Source organism: Salarias fasciatus, chromosome 18 (genome assembly GCF_902148845.1).
Source record: "Salarias fasciatus chromosome 18, fSalaFa1.1, whole genome shotgun sequence".
Lineage (NCBI taxonomy): Eukaryota > Metazoa > Chordata > Actinopteri > Blenniiformes > Blenniidae > Salarias > Salarias fasciatus.
In genome coordinates this window covers 28,023,501-28,042,395 of record NC_043762.1, presented here as the reverse complement: position 1 = coordinate 28,042,395, position 18,895 = coordinate 28,023,501, and the positions used below count along the sequence as shown (strand labels likewise).

At 44.3% G+C, this 18,895-nt stretch overlaps 1 protein-coding gene across 2 annotated transcripts; it reads left to right on the top strand.

The window, feature by feature from the left end:
• Positions 1 to 2,688: 2,688 nt before the first annotated feature.
• Positions 2,689 to 17,369, top strand: LOC115405761 (casein kinase I). 2 transcript variants are annotated; one of them, XM_030115466.1, is made up of 11 exons: positions 2,689 to 2,807; positions 5,994 to 6,943; positions 7,478 to 7,547; positions 8,489 to 8,637; positions 8,733 to 8,967; positions 10,889 to 10,974; positions 11,048 to 11,132; positions 11,223 to 11,371; positions 12,121 to 12,201; positions 16,032 to 16,138; positions 16,307 to 17,369. In XM_030115466.1, exons 2-11 carry the CDS (start codon positions 6,665 to 6,667, stop codon positions 16,359 to 16,361), a joined length of 1,296 nt encoding a protein of 431 aa, XP_029971326.1. In that variant the 5' UTR covers positions 2,689 to 2,807; positions 5,994 to 6,664; the 3' UTR covers positions 16,362 to 17,369. The 2 variants fall into 2 exon arrangements, with proteins under 2 accessions (XP_029971326.1, XP_029971327.1); XM_030115467.1 differs by lacking the exon at positions 2,689 to 2,807 and having other exon boundaries at positions 6,743 to 6,943; positions 11,226 to 11,371.
• The last annotated feature ends 1,526 nt before the right edge of the window (positions 17,370 to 18,895 follow it).

The following is an 18,895-nucleotide window of genomic DNA, read 5'->3' as shown; positions in this document are numbered from 1 at the left end:
AAGTGTTTTATCCTTTATTATTTGATTCTTAAAATAAGTTAATCAAAAATTGGCAACACTTTACATTGAAGCAAGTGAGGCTTTGACTCTTCCACAGATTTACAAATACATTAATCCAGTAGAGCTGAAATTGGCCTTTAAGTCATTAACTGGCACACTGACAGCTGATAGATTCATGTCTCATCAGATTTCTTCACACACAAGTAAGGAAGCGACATATGTAGACAAAGAAGGCTCAGTTTGAGTCTTCTTAGTAAATCTGCAGCGCGCTCTGCACATTCCTGTCTTCAGAATCTGTCACCATATTTCATCTTGTCCCATTTCAATTGACTCATAATTATGATTTATTATCATAAATCAGTTGACGCGCCTCAAGTTTTCCAGCTTTGTATTGCAATTCAAGTCTAATGAAGAGCTTAAAATAACAGAGTAAGCGGTGAATGTGTAAAAAATAAAATAAAATAAAAGGCAAGGCTACTTCAAATTGAAAATAATGTACTTTTCAGAATTTTACTGAAAAGGTTTTTTCAGTGAATGAGAAATGGGTTAACTTCACATTGTTCTGCAGCAGTGGAGATTGATCGAGCCTTGAAAGTTGTTGCTGCTCATTTCTACAAGTGTTCTAACTTTTCTGGATTATTTACAGTCCCCTCTGTCTGTATAAAAGCAGTGATGGAGCCAAACCCGTGTGTGTGTGTGAGCAGCACCTGGACGTCGCTGTGCTGCAGAACGCAGTGTGTTACTGTTACAATGGAGGAGTCTTTCCCTCAGAGAACTGAGAAAGGAAGTCAAGGTGTCAGTGAGTACAGTGCGCTTCGCCATCAAAAGGCGCTGAGAAACTGAAAGTGTCAGGACCCGAAGCCACATCAGACAGACACGTTTCTGAGAATTAACAGCTTGTGGGGTAGGTGAGTCAGAGGACAACATCCTCAAGCACAAAGCCTCATTTTCAGCTGTGAAGAGACGAGAGAAGCTGCAGCTTTGACAGGATGAGTCGCAGCAAGAAAACCTTCACTAAGACAAGAGGAAAGCGTCATGAACTGAAGAATAAAAACCTTCAGTTCATCAGGCAGTGAGTGATACCAACTGTCCTGCATGGAGGAGGAAGCGTGAAGGTCTGGATCTGAACTGACATGGCTGTCACAGCGTTCTGCAGCACCATGCACCCAGATGGTCAGGGGGTTCATCCCACAGCGAAGTAATGAACACGAGTCCAAACTATGGCAGAACTACAATAGGGGAACAATAAGAAGATGGTACGCTTGAAGACGTGGAGTGTTTATGAAATAAAATTGTCTCCCAGTTGACGATAAACAACAGAAGGACAGGAATTAACCTAAAAATGCATTAGTTTCTGAGGACAGTGAGGATTATAATTAAATTGTCTACAAACCTATCAGCGACAAAGGCGTGCAGCCACTTTGTCTACGTGCTCAGCATGCAGGGTTACATTAATGAAGAACATCAGCAGCTCAATGTCTTCTGACTTCTCTTGAAAGAGAATAATGTACATTCATAACCGAGTACAGTAAGAGTGGGATTTAATCCACAGTCAAGTAGAATTTCTGCTCAAGGGTTTGGTTATAAAATCAACAAATTGTAAAATATTGTGAAAATATGTTTCAGAAGCTATAATTGGCTCGGTAAATTCTGATGGACACACTCCTGTAGTCCACCATATTGTTTTTATTTGTTTGGCTAGTTAACCATGTGGAGATTAACCTGCAGGTCAGTCTGCAAGACGTAAACCTGGAGAGGTGGAGATAGGACAACATTTCACCTGGACAGAGCTACACTTCTCAGATTCATCCAATCTGGAATCCAGTTCTGCTTTTCTGGGTCAGCGTGGATGGAGTGCAAATCTCATTTAAAAAGTATGTGGATACAAATAAACACCAAAGTTTTAACTGAAAGCAGATCAGAATATTAATATCCATTATAGACACAGCAGTTTATTTTTAATGTGTTGGCCTTATGAAAATGTTGATGTCAGGTGACATTAGAGTCACGTCACAGAGCACAGTTAAGGATTACAGCACATAATCTGTTGTTTCTACCTGTTAAATCGGTAATGCCTGTTTATGTCTGTGTATGGGTGTGTGTAATGATCTTAGAAATGAACATAATGAGTGTGAATCCTGTTGTGTGACCATAATAAGGATTATTAGTGCAGTTCAATAAAACCAACTTCTCTGGACCAGATAAGTAGTTTTTGTCATTGCCCCAAGATTCAATTATTCCAGAAAAACACATCTGAGGTAGAATATCTGTGTTGTGACTGGCCTGAGGGAGAAACTAATCCTAATTATAATGGCAAACAAAAGAAATACTTTCTGAAAACAGGTGGCTGGAAAGTGTTAAGAGTTTTAATTTTCAATTAAATTCTAAATTATTGTGTATTTACTGTATAATTATGATAATGAATAATTATTCTACCATTATTTATTATCTGTAACTAAATTGTTATCCAACTATTTTTCCCAGTTTCTTCTTGAAATAAAAGTGTTGAGTTAAAGTCAAAGCACCGTTGGGAGACTTGAAGAAATGCCAGCAGGACTTCAGTCGAACTTTTCCGCACGTCTGGACGCGTGCGTGTGTTTGTGTGTGTATTCTCCAACGCCGTGTGCGTGCGCCGCCTCCGCTTCCTGCGTCGCGAGCCGCCGCAGTTACGCAAAGTGCCGTTCTGTCTCCGCCGAGGCTGTTCAGCTGGTGAGCCAAACATCCACACAGAAGAAGAGATGAGCAGCCAAACCGGTCGCGGAAAAACGAGAAGATCAGTGGAAAGGAGAAGCGGCCCGGCCTCGCAGGTAATCCACGCTCTGGATTTAGACTCCACACGGCCGGCTCGGCGGCACGAGCTCGCGTTTGCGGATGACAGTATGAATGGACACGAATTCAGCGTTAGCCAACAGTGGCTACATGTAGCTGGTCGGCTAGCGGCTTAGCCAGCGTCATCTCATGTCACTCTTGAGTCTTTTTAAGAGCACAACACGCAGCAGACGGCGTTTATTTCGCCCGATATTACTGTCGCGATATCATCCGACGGCGAGTCTCTCCACTCGACGCTCCGACTTTTGACGAGCTGTAGCTGAACGTTTGATGGAGGCTAACAGTGAGCAGCTACAGAGGCCAGAGACACCAACTACTGTGGCCTAAACCTAACTTCCTGTGCTACCTATGTCGTTCACACCGCATTATTTTCTTGTTGCACGGTATTAAACATGGACATCGCAGCCCAACGCGCGCCGTGTGAACTCATCTTATCACTATGTGTGCAGTTATATCTATTTTAAGACGGTTCTGTGGCAGTATTGTCGCGTAGCGTTAGCTGTGTTAGCACCAACTGCTGTGGTCTCCCTCCCCTCTGAGAAAACTTTCAGCCATAAAAGTAAAACAATGACAGCTTTCGCAACTTTCAGACAAAGCGACACGTTCGGTCTGTGTTGTTTCTGCTTTGAAGTTCGCGATACTGGGGAGACGGCTTGAAGAAGTGAGCAACGAGTAACAGCAGAGACTGAAGTACATGCTGATAAATGGAGTCGATTAAAAAACACGATCGAGGGGCTGTAAGTGTTTGCTTCGAGACGAGCTGCCCTGTAATCTGATTGAATTATTTCCAAATGACAGAGTAAAGTGTCCAGTGTGCATGAACACTGATTAGATTGACGTGTGGGTTTACAAGCACTAAATCAGCCAGTGGATGATCAATCCCATACTAAGTGAATGCTTTATTGATCCCTGCTGATTAAATTGTGGTTACTGTGGCAAAAACAAAGAAGCCATTGACAGACAAGGAGAAGTGTCAGTCTTAAACAGGGGTGTCAAACATAAGATCCGCGGGTCAAACCCGGCCCTCAAGAGGCCCCAGTTCGGTCTGTCAAATCACCAAGAAAATGGTGAAAAATTATAAGTAAACACAACTTTTCTGAGTAGTGGACACACCGCTGAGATATCGGTGACGCTGCCATGAAAGCTATCTACCTTGTAACTAGGATTGACCTCAAACTCATGCCGTCAGTGTGAGTTTGTAAAAACATGCATAATGCAACAGCTACTGGAGAACTTTTGGGAACACTTCACTGTATTTTGCAAGATTGAAATTTATTTTATGTTACGATTGTAGTCATTTTTTATAGTAATCATGTGGTTTTGTAATGTAGACCTTTTCAATACACATACTCTGCACCACCACAAAGGAAAAACTTCAAAGTTTAAATGATCTGATGGGGTTCTTCAGTATGAGGTTACGTTTGGAAAGTGTTCTTTTTACAGCGTGTCTGTCCTCAGACCTCTTGTGGAGCTTGCTGTGTGCTAACAACATGGGACATGTGTGATTTCACAGTTCAGCCTCTGTCCCTTCACCAGTCGGCCACAAAATTATTACTTGGTTTGTGTTTTATTTGTGAATAAGGAAAGGCACTGATTACCTGTGATGCAGCCGCCCACCACTAGTCAGGACAAACATCCACCTTCAAACAACAGGACCGACGTAAACATCTGTGTGCTCAGCTGGAAGACATCTCTCTAAACTAAAACATCGCAGTTTGTCAAGTGAATGAAAACAAGATAGCATGTAGGCTGTGTCAGTTATGAAACAAAAAAAACAACCGTCAAGTAATCACTCCATGAGAGCAATACACAACGTCCTCAACCCAAGTATTTGTATATTAACCTGCATGAGGATAACTGCCCACCACACCGGTGACTCGCACGATCTGCTTCCACTTAACTCTGTCAAAAGTGGAGGCTTGAGGAGGTTAATGGAGTCTGCTGAGCCTGAATATGGCGTGCCAGCACGATAAATGTGAACCTCCAGGGTGCTGCACCCATTTCAAATCCCAAATAGTTGTTAAAGGTTGGGATTAAAGGCTTCCCGTTGGTTTTAGTGCACGGAATAGATGTAGGAGAGAATGTTTTCAATACTGTGCTGAATTTTATGAGTATTTTATTTATTTAGACAAGTCAACTGTGCACAGACGAGGCGTGTAGACACACGGCTGTCACCCGTTTTGTTCAACATTGTTACTCGTCCATGTTAGTCGTCCAGCTGCGCCTCAGACTAGAGAGCAGCTTCACTTCCATGTCTCTGATGCTGACTGGGACTGCTGTGGACCTCTTTTCTCCAAACTTTAACATCGTGCAACTTGTTACACCAGCACCAGTGGATCAAGCAGACAAGTTGCTGAGTCGCCTGTGAGCTTCAGCAGGAAGCAGTATTGATAGGTATAGAAGGTAAACAACAGTGTGCTTCCTTCAGAAGTACCAGAGAGAAGCTCAGATTAACCAGCTGTCCTTCTATGGTCTGGAGAGGAAACAGACAGGAAGACTGCATACAGAAAACACGTTGAACCTGCCGTTTCCGTCCCGCTTGGGGACTGCAAGGCCGCAGACTGGACGCCTATCCTGAGACTTCCAAGGACAGCCAAGAAAAAAAGAAAGATAAATCAGCATTCTGTTGTCAAGTAATGTCTGAGAAATGCCCACCGACCTGCTCTCCTCCCACCTTCTGAAGTATCAGGAGCAGAACAACCAGATTCACCAGCAGCTTGTCTTCCTCATGCTGTCACTCTCTGAACAAATCATTCTCATGCATGAGTTTTGGAGCTATAATGCACTTTTCTAGTAAAGTGGACGTCATGGTGTTCAGATTTAATCACATTCATAAAGACAGTGATTACAAGATAGATTTTTTTTTTTTAATTTAATGCTGTATGTCTTATGTATTAGAGCCACAGGTTACTCTCACTGCATCTCTTCAGATCATCATTCAACACAACCTGAGTGCCAGTGACAAACCGTTGCTTAATACAGGCTGATTTATTTTTTTGTGGAATAACTATCTGTCCACTGGTCTTGTCCCGTCTTGTAAAATGTGTTTTCCACATCCTGCCTAAACTGCTGATTGTCACCCATTGCTGGCAGATGAAATTACTGTCTACAAGTAGCATTGAATTCACTAAAGGTATTGATTTTCTTTATCTCTGTCTTCTCAGGTGTTGCCAAACGTTATTCTGTGCTGAGGAGGAAAACGCTTCATCTTTGTTGTGACGGGGCCATCTGCTGCGGGACGTGGAGTGGCTGTAAAGCTCCAGCCATCACAGCCGTCTACCTCAGACCGATGGCCGTGCATCAGACTCCAGTAGCATCGCACCATTATTAAAATAAGAGAGGAAGAAGAGCTCCAGTCGCTCACTGGTTGCCATGCTGGATTCCTCCATGTGACCCTGAAGCTACTGGAGCTTCCCTCTTTCATATAACATGCTAGCATATGGCTAGCCGAGCATATTGATAGATCAGGCCAGTGACCTTTCGCATCACCTCTGGCCCCTGCAAGGGGGTCTGAAATGATTGATTCCATTGCTGGCCAAATATATTTTTGCATGGATTTATTTGATCATCCCTCCTCCCAGAAAACGCAGAACAAAAGCAAACCTTTACACAGGTCTGCTCCCATCATCAGTGGCATTCAGTTTACCCTCAATAACATCTCGATCTTCATCTGAAGTCATCTCGGCTGCACCTGGATCAGTCTCCGCCCTGCAGACAGTCAGAGCGCTCAGCCCGGTCAGCTCCTCGTCCCTGAGCCGCAAGGCTGTCGTTTTGGTGGTCTGTGTAGTTGCATGGAATCGGCTTAACCGTGGAGCGACCAGGCTACCACAAACTGATGGACTTTGACAAGCGAGGAGTTGGAGGAGGAGGAGGAGGCGGTGGAGGAGGAGGAGGAGGTGGGGTGGTAGCAAAGGGGGAGTCAGAGGAGGGGAAGAGGATGCCTGGAAAGACGGGCAGCAGGTCGGGGCACAGCGGCCGGGGAACCGGCTCCAACTCCGGGGTTCTGATGGTCGGACCGAACTTCCGAGTGGGGAAGAAGATCGGCTGTGGGAACTTCGGAGAGCTGCGACTGGGAAAGAACCTGTACACCAATGAATATGTGGCTATCAAACTGGTAAAATGTTTTCTCTTTTCTTTTTGTTTTTTAATTGAGAGCCCAACCTTTATCCATCAGGTTTACCATCAGGATGTGTTCAGCTGGATGACTTATGGCAGCAGTTCCGACTCTGAATCTCTCGGGGCCGTTCCCTGAAAGCCTGATAATACCTGGACTTTGTCAGTTAATCTCAGAGACATCCTGTGAGGCTCAGATATGATTAAAGACATCTGCGGACTTCCATCTTCACGTCTACCCTCAGATGTTCTGCTAAATTCAAGTTTTGACTGAGCAACGCCACGACACCTGAGAGATTTCCATCAGTGATTATAGCTTTTAATAAACCTGAACCTTCATCTCAGTTTTCTGTGTCTCTGATGCATTTAATGTTGTTTCAATGGAGTAAATCTACATCTCAGATTAGAGTGTAGCAATACTGTCTCAAGCAGATGTTTCTCACACTTTAACTGTCATGGATTTATTTTTTTTAGCGACTTTCACTACTCATAAAAATTAATGAATCATTCCTCTTTCCAAATGTGTTGTTTGCAGGAGCCAATCAAGTCCCGGGCGCCACAGCTGCACCTAGAGTATCGCTTCTACAAGCAGCTAGGAAGTGCAGGTCAGACTGGGTTTTATTGTTTCAGGTTTTATCACAGCGGCGTTTATCAGCCTGTTTTTGTGTAACGGGACAGTGTTTTGACGGGGTCAGGGTTCAGATCAACACTGGTTATGAGGAAAGGCGGGATATGAAAGGTTGGATTAGATTCTAATGAGCTGCAGCTTGAATTTAGAAATCTAATGGCCTAATCTGTGCACGACTGGAATCCCGCTTCATTCCACACGGACAGGCTGTCTTTCACTACCAACAATGAGAAAAACTGCAAAAAACTACCAAAAAAAAAAGTCGTATTGAAAGCAGCTGAAACCACATGAAGCAGCTAGAGAAAAGTAAAAAGGTTAAAACCGATAAAACCACTTAAAAGGGGAAACATTGTGAGGTACGATTATTGCTAAAACTGCTGTGATAAAGGTCATATAGCTAACAGGTAAAACGGCTTGAAAAGCTGGAACAACTTGAATCACTAAAAGTTAAAACACTGCATGAAATTCTAAATTGTGGCTTTGAAGTTCGTGAATACAGCATGAGATCCAGTTTGTGTGTGTGAAGCTGAATGACATTTAAACTTTTATGAGCTGTTTCCTCTTCATTTGAAAGGTGAAGCATGTTCTGTCTCCAGATAAGCTTTATGTGTTGGTCATAAACAGCAGTTTGGCTCTTTATTTATTTATTTTTTTACAGTTACTCATATGCCATTGAACTTCTTCTTTATTGATCCCGCCTCACTCGAGATGACTTGTTTAGCCCCGCTGTGTGGAGTCAGTGACTTCCACATCGTCCAGTTTTCCCACTGATCACCAGAGAAATCTGAGTCCATACCAGACATGGCTCACTTTATTTAAAATCCACACTTTTTGACATGTTAAGCGTTTACACATGCACCAGAGAGAAGTTGCCATAAAATAATTGTGTGTTTTTGTTTTCTCCTTCCTTCCTCCTAGATGGCGTGCCACAGGTGTTTTACTTTGGACCGTGTGGAAAATACAATGCCATGGTGCTGGAGCTGCTGGGACCCAGCTTAGAAGATCTGTTTGACCTCTGTGACAGAACCTTCTCTTTAAAGACCGTTCTCATGATAGCCATACAGCTGGTAAACTTACTCTCTTTTCCAGACTTTTACCCAGACTTCTTCTCTTCACATTTTTTGAGCACTGGCTTGTCCTATTACTTTTTTTTTTTTTTTAGATCACTCGGATGGAGTTTGTCCACACCAGAAGCCTGATCTACAGGGATGTGAAGCCGGAGAACTTCCTGGTGGGCCGGCCCGGCTCCAAGCGGCAGCACACCATCCACATCATCGACTTCGGCCTGGCGAAGGAGTACATCGATCCCGAGACGAAGAAACACATCCCGTACAGGGAACACAAGAGTCTGACCGGAACCGCCAGATACATGAGCATCAACACGCATCTAGGAAAAGGTGAGACCGACCGGGACGTGCAAATTGAAGAGAATTTCGCCCATGTCATAAATAGCTTTAGTTGGGAAGAGCTTAACTAAGATTAGAGGGGTTTAGTTTTGGAGTTGCTCTGAAACAAAACAATCTAAAGACGGAACGAGGGCTTTGCTAAATTTAGACAGCTTTTTGTTTTTGGGAGTTGCAGCCCTGTAATTTACACCGTGATTATATAACCGATTTATTCCGTGTATCCTGGCCCAGATGCACCGAAGCCTGGAACAGTCAGCCGGAGTTAAAAGCAGATAGCCGGTGTGTAATTGCGGTGGGTGTAGAGTTTAAATCTGTATTGTCTTTCAGGGATTGAGCTGTGCTGGTCCTCCTAAAACCGCAGATTAGCTCCTGCAGTTCAGTTTATTTGACTTGGCGCCGCAAAACGTCCTTCAGTGAATTCTGCGTGCGCATCATGGCGTGGATGCTTAACACACACTCACTCACACACACACACACACACACACACACACACACACACACACACACACACACACACACACTCACACTCTCCAGCCACTTCATTAGACACACCACATGAGATTCACCTCTCTGTTATTTTTTCCTACCCAAATCTCTTCAGTTTTTGTAGCCATGTTCTTTCTCCTTCTTGTTTAAATTGATTTGTTTGCTGTTGCTGACGTAAGAGGAGCGGTAAATTTAACCCACGCCCCGGGGGTGAAAGCAGCAGAAAACAACGTTGCTATTGAGCTGTGAGCCAGTCGAACACACGGATGGGCAATCTATTAATTGATATGGCACGTATGCGGGCGCTTGTGTGTTGCCTGCAGTTATTTGTAAGTCTTTGATGAATGCTACAGTATCGTCTCAATGTGTGTCTCGTGCTGCGCGGTGCGGGATTGGGATCCCTCAGAGGTTGTTCAAGCTGTCCAGCACCGTCGGTAAATAAGCATGATAAATGTAAGAGAGATGTTGTGGTGAGAGCGAGTGGATCTAGCCGTAGACAGCTGGTTTTTGTCCTTTGTGCTCGCTTGTAGCTGTCGCTCTCACCACAGCAGGCATCATGAAGGGCGGAGTTGAACTCGTATCATGAACTGTGTGTCATTAAAGATAAATCGTCCTGCAGCACCCGAGGTGTAGGCCGTCCTTATAAAGCAGCAGTATCAGAAACAGATGTTTTGTCTTCCTGCACCACTTCAGTTTGTCAAAATGTTCATTCAGAAGATAAAAACCAGGCAGCATGCAGGCTGCGTCACAGCTGCATCAGCCCACACATTTATATATCGGTCTGCGTAGATTGGCAGCCGCTGCTGCTAGCCGCGCTAGCTCGCCTCGCCCAGGCAAGGTTGACTCGGTCCCAGCTTTCATCCCGCCCGCTCGCAGAAGATAACGCAGCTTATCGCCACCACGGGCGACCTTGGAAGTTATGCCTCCACTCCAGTCAGTTTGAAGGTTTAAAGGCTTCAGGAAGTTAATGGGATAAGTTTAGCCGGAGCGCACGGCGTGGGGACGCGAGACGCTGACCTCCAGAGAGCTCCACCGAGCAGAGCGCTGGAGCAGCACTTAAATCCCATGTAGCAGCTCGAAGAATGTGACTAAAGGCTTCAGGTGGTTCACACTGCGCTCAGTGTATTTAAGGGAAACGTTTCAAATAGCAGAGTAAGGTTTCTTTTGTTCTTAGAACAGTGAACTGGCGTTAATTAAACTTTATGTGTCATGCTTGCAGACTGAGCTTCAGCGTTAGTATTTGTTCGTTGAAGGGCATTTCGCTGTGCAGCAGTTACAGGAATGTGAAAAACACAATAAAGACAGAAAACCTGCTCAGAGTGTAAAGTGTTGAACCCTTATAGCTGGTGTGAGTTTGTGTTCGTCACCTCTAATGTGGCCTTCTGATTTAAGCTTCTGCTTCTTTTCTGTTTCGTTTTCTCTCCAGAACAAAGCCGGCGGGACGACCTGGAAGCTCTGGGCCACATGTTCATGTACTTCCTGCGAGGCAGCCTGCCCTGGCAGGGACTGAAGGTGAGGCCTCACGCTCCGGGGAATTACAACCTTCTCTAAACACGTTGTGACTCATTTTCTTTGTCCCTGTCAGGCTGACACCTTGAAAGAGCGGTATCAGAAGATCGGAGACACAAAGAGAGACACACCGATAGAGGTCCTCTGTGAGAGTTTCCCAGGTAAACCTCGTCAAGACGGTGCTTCCTGCACACCCGGTGTTTTCTAATGCCTGTCTGACTGTGTGTATTGTGTGTGTTTGTGTGTAACAGAAGAGATGGCCACCTATCTGCGGTATGTGCGCCGACTGGACTTCTTCGAGAAACCAGACTACGACTATCTAAGGAAGCTCTTCACGGACCTTTTCGACAGGAACGGATACATCTTTGACTACCAGTATGATTGGACTGGAAAGCCACTGGTTAGTGCCACAATCGATGGAAAACATTCATTCCAAATAATTCCCTTGAAGGTTGTTGTTTTTTTTGTTTTTTTTTGCAACAGTCAAGTCTGTATTGTGAGCACACTGAACTGACAAGCACCAGATTCAAACACATTCAGATGTGAGGAACATAAATATCGGCAGTATTGGAGTCATTTCAAAGGACAAACGTTACATGCAAACACTCCAAACTGTGTAAATGAATGTCAGTAAAACACTTATTGATTCAGAGTTAAAGTCACAAAACACTGACAACTGGCTTCTGCTTCCTCATATTTCTGTCATCAAAAGATGCAGTTTTTCACACCACTTGTCATCAACAGGCTTTTGTCGACCACTTTCAAACTAATCATAGTAAATCAATCATCCCCTGAGTTGCTGTACATTGATGTCGCCTGGGTGAAGTTTTGAGGTTTCCATTGTCACACACTGTTTTTATTATTTGCTATTTAATAGTTGAACAATTAATTTGCTACTTGATTCTTATTTGCTTCGAAATATGAAAACAAATTAGTACAATTGCACAATATGAGATACTCTCGTCATAAAAGTAATTTTTTTAGACTGTCCTACTCGGTAGGGTTGAGTATTTAACTATCTGCCCTTTAAGCTGTTGAACTCATCATAATTGTGTGATTTTCATTGAGTTGTTGACGGTGTGAACGTTTGAGTTGTGCGTTTCCCTCCAGCCTCTCTCCCATACTGACCTGTGTGTTGTGTGTGTTTAGCCCACTCCGATCGGTCCGGTGCCCAGCGAAACGCCGCTTCACATCAGCAACAGAGAGAGAGCGCCGCCGATCAAAAACCAGGTACACACACTCCGTCTGACAACACACACTGAGCAGTTCTATTTAAATTACAAGTAAAGCCAACAGCAGTGGCTGTTGTTCTTTCTTCACTTCTGCTTCAGTGTTAAACATTTCTTTGCTCTAGGGATTTCCCGATACAACTTTTTCACTTCCGATACGATGCCGATATTGCAGCCTTGAGTTTTGGCCGATACCCATATTGGTCCGATGCGATGTCACCGCGAATCATACATACTTTATTACTTATTTTTTAATGTGGAATGTTGGAAAAGGCTTGATCAAGTGATGTTACACAGAGAACAACAGTCAGCAGCAGTAGGGATGAGAAAAACTGACCCATTTATTATTAACCGATTGGTTACAAACATTTTAACCTTCAACATAATACCTGCAGTGCTCTACAGTTGAATAAAATAAGAAAATAAATACATTAGAATATGCTGGAAAAATAGCCTAAATAACTCCAATAAAACCAAATTATACTTTTAAAGTGCAAACAATTCCAGTCCTCTTCAGTTATTTTTAGGGTTGCACCGATACCATTTTTTGGTCGCCAATACCAATTCCGATACCTGGCTGTGTAGCATCGGCCGATCGATACCGATACCACGCTTCTTCTAATTGTCAGGAACTGTCACGTCCTCTGCCTCGGCCACCACGTGGGGTTTTTCCTCCTTCTCCTTGTGTCTGTCCTCCCCGTTTACTACATACCGTATTTTTTGGGCCACAAGACGCACTGGAGTGTGATAATGTAACATCCAGCAGCATGAAAGGAAGATGAGTTGGATTCTTAATGCTAGTTTATTAAGCTTCAGAACTTACTGTGGTTGTAACCACGGCAACACTACAGCAAAACATCCATCGCTCCATCATCCATCCATCCATCCACCACTTCCGAACCGGGTCTCAAAACAACAGTCTTAAGAAAAAAACAGCTGAGAGGCGGCTCTCTCTCCGTTTTTCCAACACGCGCACACATGCTGGCTTCCTGGCCCCGCCCCCTGCTCCCTCCCAGCCACTCACGCCACAGCGGTGCATTCAGGTTACTTGAAAACATAGGAACTCACAGAACTCAACATACCGGTTAAAAAATAAGAACTACATCAAAGATCCTACAAAAGTAAATCCGTAATTAAATAATAAGGCGAATTAAGCAACGCCATTGTGGGATCCTCCTCCTTTGTTGTTTTTCAGCAGCTTGTGTTCCAGTGGTTGCACTACAGCCTCTTTATGTTACCATCGACCGGGACACGCCACACTGCAGCCTCCTGACGACCGCGGCTGCGCGGTTCATACAGAAAGTGCAGCGCAGAGGATGTGTAACGATGCTGATTGATTAAAAAAGCAACGTATTTACTGCGGACGGCAGAGCGCAACGACACACATTATGTGGAATGTGGCAGTCAGCCTGGACCTGTACCTCCAGTTAGCTCCTGCTGCCGCCTCAGCCGCTCGCCGCTCCGCCGGACTTCCTCCTGGAGCCCGGCTGCTTTCCTGACTTCACCGGGGAACTCAGTTAAACTCCAGACTCAGTCTGCTCCTGCGGCTGGAGACCAGCTTCATCTCACAAAGACTCATGGTTAGGGATGGGACGAAATCTCGTGTCACGAGATCTCGCGAGATCGAATGCCGCGAGATTGAGTACGTTTATATGCAGGCAATAACTCTTTAGTAACTGGAATATTGACGGAATGATACATTACATGCCGCACAGCCATATAAACACGTGCAAAACCCTGAATATGCTCATATTCATGTTTTAAAACCCGGTCGAAAGGGACATGAAATATTGTTCTGCGCATGTTCTGCTCAAGGAATCTTGGTCTTTTGAGTACACAAACTACTTGTCATACAGTTTAATTGATACGATGTAAAGAAAATGTGCGGAAACGGTTGTTCAGTTCTTCTCTTTTATTGAAAAAACGGTGCATCGCATCAATGAACATTTTACCACGTCTTACCGGCTCACACTCTTTTTCTAACAGCATGCAGAGAGAGCCTGCAGCGGCTGTGGCGCCCTTCTTCCTCTGTGGTGTCTGTGTAAAATAAGGTTGAACATGCAAACAGCGCACCTAGTGGCAGGAAGTGCAAATGCAGTCATGGCGACGTCTGTGCGCCGCGGTTTGAATGGGAATAGGCGAACTAGTATACAGGGGAGGGCGCCGTGGCCATACAAGGGGCGCCCTGACGCTCCGTGTGAGCACTACTCTGCCCCCCGCCCCCGGTCTCATCTCGATCTCGTAGACTCAATCTCCTGGGACATCTCGTCTCGTGGAATTTGTGTCTCGTCCCACCCCTACTCATGATACTAATAAAACTCCTTTTCTGCTCTTCAGACTCAGATCCACGCTCTGTAACAAGTCCTGCATCCTCACTGGGATGTAAAATCATGGCTATCATTCGCTGAACACAGATCACACAGCGCGAATGTCGAAGAATGAATTCACACGGCGATGCGTTCAAGTGCAATATGAAAGTCGGAAAATGGCATTGGCGTGTTATTTGTTAGTACTCGCCGATACCGATACCAGCGTTTTAGTGCGGTATCGGGGCCACTGCCGATACCAGTATCGATATCGGTGCAACCCTAGCTATTTTTTACTGTCAGTAAATGGTGGAACAACTGAAGGCGAGGATGAAAACAACATAAACACCACAATACTGTCCAACTGCTCAAACCTCATAGTTCACAGCTCCAGCTTCAGACTGGCTCCTACTGTTTGAGAATGTGAACCAGAGTCCCCTCTGGATAGAAGTGCTACAGCAGAAAATGGACAGCTTAACGAGCGCTTATATCAGAGATTTTAGATTCAATCCGATCAAACCCGATACTCGTTTTTTGGCTGATATCGGGCCGATATCCGATATCAATATCGGATCGGGACACCCCTACTTTGCTCTGTTGAAATTTCCATCAATCAGCAGAACAAAATCATTTCTCTTGGATCTTCAGATTGGAAGTCTCCTCAGATCCGTGCAGCAGACTGTTTCCTCATTCAGTCCGTTCAGATGAAGAGACTTCAATGATAATTTAATGTCACCTCACCGTGGATCTTTGTAAACTGGACAGTTTCCAGCTTCCTGCCACGTATTGCGCCACCCAGTGGCGGTGCGCTCTCACAGCGATGCCGTGCTTCAGCTCTCTTCCCGTTGCCGACCTCCCACCAGTCATGCCGTGCAGTACTAATGTCGCCCAGTCACATTCTTACCGAGGGCTGGGTGTCGTTCAGAAACGCTCAAAGCCACGAGTGACGCCTTCACTCCGGCGCCGCTTCCTCAGTGATCACTTAGTCAATTCTAACAAAAAAAACAATGTTATGTTGACAAATGTTGAGTATTATTTTCCGGCTTTGGCCTTTTGACACTGAAACGCAAAACCACTGAACTATTTTCCAGCATGTCTCACTCATGTGTCACACCCCAGCCGATCACCAGCAGTGTAATCACAGCGTGGTCATGTGATTAGCTCCTGGATACCAGAACCTCCCATCCAACTGCAAGACTTCCTTTGATGCTTTGTCATATGGTAGCATTTCGGTCAGCACCATAAAAGAACCACGGTTTAATACCCAGAACTAACCTGCTTGCTGCCACCTTGCAGTCACCGATCTCTTTCAAACAAAGGATTGTTTTACACAGATCAGACATTTTTAGAACTTCCACAGAAGACATTCTACCAAAGGCTTTTGAATGTAGCTCTTCAGTGCGTGCGTGCGTGCGTGTTGGGCATAGCCGTGCCGTACCTCAGCTTTAAGCCTGGATAAATTGTGTGGATTGTGTGTGTACCTCCGTCTTCACAGCCGTGCTTCTCCCCCCTGTCTGTCCTCCAGGTCATGAGTTCAACTAACGGGGAATTGAACACCGACGACCCGACTGCAGGACACTCGAATGCACCAATCACAGCGAACACAGAGGTTGAAGTGGCCGATGATACCAAGTGAGTTCACGGATCGGTGTGGAAAGCTGTATTCTTATGGAGAGTCTTTCAGCACTATTGTTTCACGTTTCCATTGGGTTTTTTTCTCTTCTCCCATTCAAACTCAGATTTTTTTTTCCCAACAAACGATCTTCTTGACCTGCGTTGATGACATTGTGTTCGTTTCAGGTGCTGCTGTTTCTTCAAGAGGAGAAAGAGAAAAGCTCTCCAGAGGCACAAGTGAAAATCAGAGAGAGAAGGATTGCTCGCTCACTTTTCTGCACCATCGCTCTTCTTCTTTCTTTTTTTTTTTTCCTTTGGTCTCTCTAGTCCCGGGGTGTCAAACTCAGTTGGGCCACACTCAGCCTCCTTTCTCCTCAGGTGGGCCAGTTCAGTACACTGATTTCACCTTAACCTTTAAATAACAGGAACTTTTTTTTTTTTTTATGTAAACCATCTGCTAAAAAAAGAAAAAAAGTGCTCAGCCTGAAAGTTCTTGAGGAAAAAAATAGCTGCATTTCCAACACCACAGCATATTTTATGGATGCCTCCGGTTGCAGAACACTGAGTTGCGAGGGGAAATGCAACGAGTGACTTGACTTTGTGCTTTAGTTGTCTCGCCGTGTGAAATCCTGTCTGTTTCTCAGCTGCACACTTCATAGAAGAGCTTCCATGTTAAAGCTACTTCATTCAGGTAACTCGAGGCCATTAGGAAACGCGGTTATTTTCACTGAAAACTCTGAGTTCTTTTTCTTTCTGTCTTTTTTTTTTTTTTTTTTTTTACATTTTGCAAGGAATGTCACCCTACGGGCCGTTTTTGGCCCACGGGCTGCATGTTTGACACCCCTGATCTAGTGCTTTTTTTTTTCTTTCTTTCTTTTCATCCAACCTTCTCTCTAAGCCCCCCCCCCCCCCGTGCTACTGGAAGTCCCGCCCCCTGCCGGGCCGATCCGCTGACGTCGTCCCGCCTCAGTTTGAGCGCCGGCTGCACCGGCGGCGGACCCTCTGTGTATTTCTGGTCATGATAGAACTGAAACAACACACCACAGCCCCGTGGGTGAAGACGTGACCAGAAAGCAACAGTTTCTAGACTGTAAAAAGCTAATGGAATGACAAATGGATCTATCTGCTTCACTGACAGACTGGATGATTCCGTTTTTTTTTTTTTTGTTTTGTTTTGTTTTTTGTTTTATTCTTCTTACAAAAGCATGAAATGCAATGAGACTCTTGGACCCCTCGTTGGAAAAACACAGATACAGACCTGCTGTACACTTCTCTGGAGCTCATCACACAGGAACTGGAAGATGCGGCTGTCACACATGCTGCAGGATGATTTCGTTCCCAGTGGGCCGCTGGGAGCAGCGCGCCGCCGCCGGGCGGCCCGCTCCGTTTCTAATGAGGGCGGCGTATTTCTCAAGACTTCATCACCACCAGAATCAGACGTTTTAAAGATGTTTATGTAAAATCACTGCTTTCTCCCGGTTTTCTTTTGTAACTCAAATGGACTGTGATCCATTTTGAACTTTTTTTTTTTGAGTTGTTAAAAAAATTGTGTTTTGTAGCTTCTAGTGTGTTTCTGAAAATGTAATTTTTTAAAAAATAACTTCTAGATTTTCCTTTTTTTTTTTTTTTCCTCTTTCTCTTGGGGTTGAAGGATGGAACGTTGGGTAACTCCATTAAAATAAACAACCAAAAATATTTTTTAATAAACAGGGCTTTATATTTTATTTGAGGGGTTGGTGGAATAAGGTGGTCCCTCCGGGTTGATCTCACTGATTAAGCTCAATGGATTGATGTAATTTCCAAATCATCAGGTGGATATACACTTATTTATTCAGTGTCCATATAACAGTGCAACAGTCCATCAGAGGGCAAACGGAGACAGACACACACTCGCACCCAGGGCCAGTTTAGGGTCACCAGTTTACCTCGCATGCATGTTTTTGAACAGTGGGAGGAAACTGGAGCGCTGAGACCAAGGAGAACGCCAGTGTACTGTGATTCACCAAAATCTGTGACATTCTTGGGATCTTCGTCACGAGTGATCGGAGGAGGGATCAGACCTTTACTGTTGTGGGGAAGAAGGGAGCCTAACAGTACATCTAAAAACATTTACCAATTTAATATGAAGGCTGTTGATGTCAAACTTAACAGGTTTTTTTTTTTTATTACAAGCATCCTGCATTATAAATACATCACGTTGGCAAACACCATGAATCTGAATATACAGGAAAACATCAAGAATGCCCCACTCTTCAATAACAAGCAGGAACACAGGATCCAGCCATGAGTAGATTGTCTCTTAATGGTGAAAAATATCTTAAAGAGTGAGGAGCTTGCTGCAGATGAACAGATTGTCCCATTCAAGAAAAGGAAGAAGTTTATGAGCGGGGTTTCAAAATAATCATCTGGTCCAGTTATGAAGATGACAACACAACTGTGAGATATCTCCTGAGCTACCGGGTGTTGGAGCCTGACCCAGCCGATGCCCGAGCAGCAGAAACTGTTCCTGAACGATGAGTTTACAAGTGTCCTCTCACCCCTGTATTTATTCAGGAAGGAATCCACTCGACTGGCACTGCAGGCAGCAGCAGACTGCCAGGAGTCCAACTCAGGTCTGACACCGAGCTGAAGCAACATGATTATATTGCTAATAATATAATATAATATAATATAATATAACATAATATCATATAATATAATATAATATAATATAATATAATATAATATAATATAACATAATATAATATAATATAATATAATATAATATAATATAAT

Bases quoted from the DNA above. Each gene is read 5' to 3' on its own strand.
- LOC115405761 (XM_030115466.1), top strand. From the start codon at position 6,665: ATGGACTTTGACAAGCGAGGAGTTGGAGGAGGAGGAGGAGGCGGTGGA. The intron at 6,944-7,477 runs GTAAAATGTTTT...TGTTGTTTGCAG, and splicing joins AATATGTGGCTATCAAACTG to GAGCCAATCAAGTCCCGGGC. The intron at 10,975-11,047 runs GTGAGGCCTCAC...TGTCCCTGTCAG, and splicing joins TGCCCTGGCAGGGACTGAAG to GCTGACACCTTGAAAGAGCG.